The following is a 7,504-nucleotide window of genomic DNA, read 5'->3' on the forward strand; positions in this document are numbered from 1 at the left end:
AATGCACCCTTAAGCAGCCATTTCATGCCATCCCAGCCAAGTGAGACTTGCTTTCTCAAGAGAGAAAATCCTGTGTGACCGAGGCAGCATTTCAATGACCCAAGGTTCTGGCCCAGGGGCTGACAATGTGGGTCTTCCCAATGGAATTGGCACCTTGCCTGACCCCAGGGTGCCACCTTCATAGATGAGGCCCAAGTTGCCAGCCCTTCTACCCAAGCATTTGAACATGTGGTTTGAGCATTAAAGCAAACACACAGGGGCTGCTCCTGGAAAATCGGCAAAGGTTTCATGGTCCCTTGAACCAGCTATTAATTTGTGTCAGCAGCTAAGTTGCCTTCCAAGTCAATTGAAGCTTTTAAGCAGTTTTTTTTTGTCCAATCTCACCCCCTGTATTTTGCTTTGTGCAGGCATGCTAAGAAGTTGGATATTTCTTCCTGTTCCCAAGGCAAGAAAGACGTCCTCTATGAAAAAGCAAGCACAGCCTTTGCCAGCCAAAATGGAACCAGTGCATATTATCCCCTAATTCAGCCATATCTAGGTGGGTACCTTAATTTCCATGCAACTTTCTTCCATTCCACCATGGGCAATGAAGGTGCTTCCAGATGAACCCCCCCCTCCATAATTAAAGGAGTGCTTTCTCACATTTCTCAGAATCTGGACTACCTTTCTCTGAAATGGGTGCATTCCCACTTTTTCTCAGACGTTGCCCCATTTTTATTTTAAAGGCAGCTTCTTCTTCTTTTAAGTGGTTTGGGGGTTTTCATCCCCCCTTGTTAAATATATGAGCTGCTCTGTTTCCCATTTCCTTTTCTTTCCCCCCTTTTAAGGTGGAGCTCCTGCTGAGGACCTGAAAAGGCTGGCTGGATCTCAGGTTGCGATGGATATTGCCACATTTACTAATCTGAAGCCAGAAGAGCTACAGGTGAGTTGCTGCAGTTGGCTGAACTGTGTGGATTCTAAAGGCAGACTTTGCCACGTCAACATTTCCCACCCATTCCATCAGTTAGGAAGTTTAAGCCAAAATGTGGAACTATCTGTCAGACCAACCTTCCCCATACTGGTGCCTTCTAGATATTTTAGGATTCCAGCTCCCCATCAACCCCAGCCAGCACAAGCTGATGGGAATTGTAGTCTAAAATGGCCATGCTGGCTGGGGGACTGATGGGAGCTGTAGTCCAAAACATGGCTGTCCTGGCTGGGGCTGATGGGAATTGCAGCTCAAGACATCTGGAAGGCACCAGGTTGATGAAGGCTGTGCTAGACTCTTACAAGCGTAAAAACATTACAGTATTAAATCTGTATGCTGTCCTTCATCTGAAGAACTCAGGGTGGTTCACAAGAGTATAAAAATACAAAATAAAAACACAAAATACATAATAAAAACAACAACAAACCAACCCCCCCCCCACATTTAAAAGAATAATTAAGCAGAATTAACCATTATTTATCCTTTTCAGGGAACACTGCAGGGGGTGGGTGAGGAATAATTCCATGATATGGGGTGCAGGGTTAACCCTTAACAGAGGGTTCTCATTCTCTTGCCACCCTCATCAAACTGTAGCAGGAGATGCTAGGATAAACGAAGGGTATTGGAACTGATGCTGGCTTGTAGTGCAGACCCAGGGTTGCATTTCTAATGCTTTCAACGTGGAGAGAAGCAAGAGCAGACTAGAAAGGTCATTTTCTGGGGGAAATCATAATTAAAACACAGGGACCTGCCCGAATGAGCAAAGGTGTCACAAATGTATTGCAGAAACTGAGCGTCCAGGATGTGAAAGGGTTGCTTGGTGTAAATTTGCCTGATTTGAAAGAAGTTGAGAATGATCCTTCGGTAGCCCTGTGGATCAAGAGCCATTTTCAGTCTGAGCTGGACACTCTTGAGATTGGTCTGAGAGGAGGGATGACCTCTCTGTCCTCCACAGCAACCAGCATCACAGTAGCAGATGCCTCCGAGTCTACAACACCCATTGACACGCCAACAGCTGATCCTCCTACTGCTCCCAGTACGGGGTCAACCTCATTTGCCACAAGTGACTCAGTGACCTCTGGTGACAATGCAGCAGTGTTCGCCAGCAGCAGTGCTGCTATGCAACCCCTTTCGACGCCACTCTTTGAAACCAGCACTGCGGCCAATGAAACCTCTTTTGTCTCCACCAACATCACCCGCACAAGGATCGCCATAGATCCCAGAGTTGCTTTCTCCACCCAAGTCCCAGCTATCTCATCCAGTGTCACAACTACTTCAGATGATACCATCAGTGGAACATCGGCCCCTACCACAGCAAGAGATGTCAACACAACTACCTCTGGCAGAAGTTCAGCAGATTCCAGCGACACCGGAACCGATAGCACGACTTTACCTACCATCCCGATAGACTCCACCATTGCAGTTTCCACCAAAATAATAGCTACCTCCTCCAATGTCACAACTGCCTCAAATGATACTGTTGGCGGAATACCTGACCCTACCTCTGCAACAGGCATCAATGTGACTGCCAGCACCACACCAGCCTCCAACTCCACCATGATCAATGATGCAAGTCTCCCTACCACTGCAGTGGACACAAACCTGACTGCCTCCACCAACACTACACCAGCCTCTGACACCACCACGTTCAACGATACGAGTCTCCCTACCACTGCAATGGAGACCAACCTGACTGCCACCACCAACACCACACCAGCCTCTGACACCACCACGTTCAATGATACAAGTCTCCCTACCACTGCAATGGAGACCAACCTGACTGCCGCCACCAACACCACACCAGCCTCCGACACCACCACGTTCAACGATACAAATCTCCCTACCACTACAATGGAGACCAACCTGACTGCCTCCACCAACACCACACCAGCCTCTGACACCACCACATTCAACGATACAAGTCTCCCTACCACTGCAATGGAGACCAACCTGACTGCTGCCATCAACACCACACCAGCCTCTGACACCACCACAACCAGCTATACAAGTCTCCTTACCTCTGTCACCAATGTGACTACTGTCATCAGTGCAACTGTTTCCCACACACCTGCCATCAGCACAAACCACACTTACAGTGCAAATGCAACCACAGCTGGCACCAGCAATGGAACTTCCACTACGCCTGGCATGACTGCTACATCTTCTGAAAGGCCTTCAGCACCACCTAAGCCCATGCCAAATGCCACAACCCCAGCACCCACCAGTGCAGCCACAAAAATGAAGGAAACGATGTCAACTGCTTCAAGCAAGACTACCGTTCATGTCCCAGAAGCATCCCCTAAGACAGGAGTCTCACTAGGGCCCGTCTCACCTCAAACCACAAGGAGAGCCACCAGCAGAACACCTTCGAGAACGAGACCACCATTGCAGCCAACACCAAATGGCTACATCAATGTTCAGCCACTAAGTGGTAAGTGCCTGTGATTTAAGTATCTGCTAAATATCTATAATGTCTAAGGGCAGGGAATGTCTACCTTAATAGCACCTTGATGGTGGAATGAGCTCTGATCTAGACTGATTTATCGGGGGGGGGGGAACGACAATGTTCTAAATTATGAGGAAGGGCCATAGCTCAGTGGTAGAGCACCTGCTTTGTATGCAGAAATTCAATTCCCGGAATATCCAGATAGAGCTCAGTAGGTCCACTGCCTAAAACCCTGGATTGCTGCTGCCAGTCAGTCTAGGCAATACTTAGCTAGATGGTCTGATGTGGTGCGAGGCAGCTTTTCTTCCACTGAAAAGTCTGTGTCTGAACAGACTTACCTAACAACACTAGGCATATTAGCAGGGGAGGGTGGGAAAGTGCATTCAAGTTCATTCAAAATTAGATGTACACCATCTTTCACAGAACAGCTCTTGTGTTCTGAAAACAACATCCCTTAAGGCTACATATGTGATATTTGGCCCAGAAAAGGTTAATTTGGTTCCCCTCCGAGGCCTAGTGGGTCTATGGTATGGAGGCTCCTCCAAAGTGCCTGAAGCTTAGGTCAAAACCCTAGGCTATAGATATCTGATCTCTATTTTGTACATTATTTTTTGCATAATCCATGATGAGGAAAGGACATTTATAGTGTAGAATTTCCAGTCCTCTAGCAAATCTGAGAATCTTGAATGCAAAAACAACAGTGACTCATTTGAATTACCCCTCCACTTTCTCCATCTAGCATCATCTTCCGGCTTAACCTCCAGCTGTCTTCTCATGACATTGTCCCTTGTGGTTGGAATCCCACTTCAGAGGAGGCTTCTCTGAGAGTCTTGTTGCAAAGGCAAGAGCTTTGAAGTTCTACAAGGGGTGCCGTTTGGAACCCATGGATCAAACGCCAAGGCTCTCTGGACTGTGGGTGTCTTCTGACTTTTATGTGCATAGTAACTGCCCTGTGCCTAATGCATATTTTGCCTGCTGCAAAAAAGCTGCTGTGTTTCTCTCTACCCTCATTTTGTTATGGTAACACTTACACACTCAAGGTAGTGCTGAGATCCAGCACCATCTTTCCTGTCCTCTATGCAAGCTGGATCCTGGTCTGTTGAGCCTCCTGGAACAGCTGGATTCCTTTATGGCCCTATGTTAGTAACCAGAACTGCACCACCAGCACCTCAAATTGGTTCTGAGCAAGGGGAAGCAAGACGACTGGCTTTGCTCAGCTCACCCATCAGTTAGCTTGAAGAGTTGGGAACCTAGCAGAAAGCAAACCGCTTTCTCTGCCTCTTGGCTACTAGCCACAATGGCTGTCTTCTGCTTCTCTGTTCTTGGAGACAGTCTGCCTCTGAATACCAGTTGCTTCAAATCATATGTGGAGAGTGAACTCCTGTATCATGCAGGCCCTGCTTGTGGGCATACTATAGGCATCTGGGTGGCCACTGTGAGAACAGGATGCTAGACTGGTTAAGTGGCCAGGCTGTTCTTTTCAGAGACCCAGTTCTGTTTCATTCAGTTCACATTTAAAGGCAAACCTACTTAGTCTGCACTTTCTGAATCAATGCAAAAACTGAAATGCAGCCATCCTTTGAAATTTGCACTTCTCTGAATTTTGCAATCTAGTGCTCCAACCGACTCATGTTTACAAAAATGCATCTGTTTTGGAGAAATGTGCATTGAAATGAAACTAACATTAAAAATGCATTGTATTCAGGGAAATTGCTTGCAAAACATGTGCATGAGTCAAAGCTGCATACAAAAATGTGTTTATTAAGATAAATGCACAAAAAGTACATTAGTTGTTTTTTTAAAAAATGGCAAGTTTCTGTAGAAATGTGGACGATTGAATTTATGATTGAAAAAAATGAGAACTGAGAGAACTCAAATTGATACGTCCCTTCTCAGTTATTTTTTCCCTTTGTGGGCAGCCTACAGCACAAAGTCTGAGTCCCAACCCTCTATAATTGTGCAGCCTGAATTTTCTGGCATATGACTGAATCTCATATGGAAACAGAAACTGCTTGGAAGCATCTAGTGTCTTGAATGATGGGGAAAGTTGATAATTGTGCAGCAGAGGCACTACCTTGAAAGGAAGGAGGCATCTTAATCCTATGTTAACCCTAAATAAGAACTCTGTATACAGTGGTGCCCCGCTAGACGAAAATAATTCGTTCTACGAGTGTCTTCGTAGAGCGAATTTTTCGTCTAGCGAAGCGGCAATGCAGTGTGGAGGTTTTCGCACCGAATTTTTTTTTTCCGTCTTGCGAGGCAGCCCCATTGACTTTTTCATCTTGCGGGGCAGCCTTCCGCTAGCGAATGCCGTTCGTCTAGCGAGTTTTTCGTCTAGCAAGGCATTCGTCTAGCGGGGCACCACTGTATTTTGTGTTATACTGCCTATTAGCAATAGGTATTTTCATTGAGCTTGGCAGTGTAGCATCCTGGCCAAAGTTTCAGGGAATATCAGGTACCAATCACCAAAACCAGAAGCTTCAGAAACATGCACTGGCTGATTAAAAACAACAACAGATTTCTGCCCAACTGCTGAATTCAGAAGGTGGGAATATTGAGTGTGTCCTTATTCAAAAGCTGCCATGATCCAGATGTGACGTTAGTCACATTGAAGAATGGGAGACAAATGTGATTCAGTTTGCATTTAAAGATGAAGCCACTTACTTTGCATTTTGGAAAACAATACGCGAATGGAAACTCAGCCATCCTTTGGAATTCACTTTTCCAGATTTTGCAAAGCAGTTCTCCAGGCAAGTAATATGTACAACAATGCATAAACAAGGGTAAAGTGTGAATAAAAATGCATATATTATCAAAAAATAACATGTGGGAATGCCAGGGGGAAATTGCTTTGCAAAAATGTGTATGTTCGGATAAATTAATACTACAATGCTGAAAAAATACTTTGGAAAAATAATTGCAAACTGATATGGAAATGTGGGGGAAAGAACTTGATTAGAAAAATGAGAAACTGATGGAATCCAAAATGACAGATCTCATCCCTCCCTCGTTACCACTGAAAGAGTTTTAGGTTCTGAGAGAAGCAATGGAAAGCTCACCTGAAGCTCTTAATTGATATAACTTCCGGACTCCATTGTATACCTCTCTAAATCTCATGTTCATTGATCTTAAAAAGTCCAGCTGTTTCCCCTCTCCCTCCTAAATTGTTCAAGTTCCTTAATGTCACAAAATTGCTTCTTGCGGAAATGACTTTCTGTTTAATTTTAATAACGTGTTAAAAAATAAATTAAAAAATAGGTTTTAATTTTGACCGGCTTTGATGTTTACACATTTTTTTTCTTCCTTTTTTCCCTTTGGAATGCTGAGCCTGGAGGCAGAAGGGCTAGAGAGTGGGGGAAATAAACTGAATACTTATTATATCAACACAGTTTTCGACACAATGTCTACACAACTATGCAAACTGAGGCCCAAATGAACTTTAACAACAACCCCAACCCCTAGCGGCTAAAATTGGAGTGGGGGGGGGAACTGATTATAAATTGCAGAATTACGTTCCTCCTAGGTCAAATTATACCTATGCATTATATTTTGACAGCTTCTGGAGTGCTGCAGGTTCTCTGTTCCTCCTTTTAAGGGAGTTTCCAAAGGACAACAGCAGCACAGGCAGTGAGGAAGGGGGGAAGGTGAGCGGCAAAATGTGGGCAGGCCAGAAGAAAAAGTGGGCACAGTGGTGGATATGACCCTTTGTACAGTAGGCTATATTTGACACACCCACACACCCACTCTCACTCTCTCTTTCCTCCATCCAGGCAAGCAAGAGGCATTATCGGAGTTCAAGGTCAAGGACACACTCCAGTCATGCCAAAGCACTGGAGGGTGTGAGGCAGGGACGCCGGTGGGTGTGGCCTAGGGAGAGGGTGTGTGGCCTGGGGAGGCTGGGAGAATCCTGAGATCCATAGAGAGAGGCATGAGGTAGGGGGCGCACACACGTGACCCTGTACCTGAGGTTCCCCAGCCCTGTTTTAGAAGTCAGGAATGCCAAAGACACAGCAGCCATATTAGAGAGGATGACCAGATGTTTATTTTGCACAATACATACAAGCCATTTATATGAGCCAAAAGAACAGGTT

General features: G+C 45.5%; 1 protein-coding gene across 1 annotated transcript; it reads left to right on the forward strand.

Moving 5' to 3' along the window:
* The first annotated feature begins 412 nt into the window (after window positions 1-412).
* On the forward strand, window positions 413-7,284 carry LOC117056984 (mucin-5AC-like). Its single transcript, XM_033167696.1, has 4 exons — window positions 413-538; window positions 828-922; window positions 1,754-3,398; window positions 7,184-7,284. The coding sequence occupies exons 2-4, from the start codon at window positions 878-880 to the stop codon at window positions 7,282-7,284; spliced, it is 1,791 nt and encodes a 596-aa protein (XP_033023587.1). The 5' UTR covers window positions 413-538; window positions 828-877.
* The last annotated feature ends 220 nt before the right edge of the window (window positions 7,285-7,504 follow it).

The sequence above is a fragment of the Lacerta agilis genome, chromosome 13 (assembly GCF_009819535.1).
Source record: "Lacerta agilis isolate rLacAgi1 chromosome 13, rLacAgi1.pri, whole genome shotgun sequence".
In the NCBI taxonomy this organism is placed as follows: domain Eukaryota; kingdom Metazoa; phylum Chordata; class Lepidosauria; order Squamata; family Lacertidae; genus Lacerta; species Lacerta agilis.

Bases quoted from the DNA above. Each gene is read 5' to 3' on its own strand.
- LOC117056984 (XM_033167696.1), top strand. From the start codon at position 878: ATGGATATTGCCACATTTACTAATCTGAAGCCAGAAGAGCTACAG. The intron at 923-1,753 runs GTGAGTTGCTGC...AATGTATTGCAG, and splicing joins TGAAGCCAGAAGAGCTACAG to AAACTGAGCGTCCAGGATGT. The intron at 3,399-7,183 runs GTAAGTGCCTGT...TCCTCCATCCAG, and splicing joins CAATGTTCAGCCACTAAGTG to GCAAGCAAGAGGCATTATCG.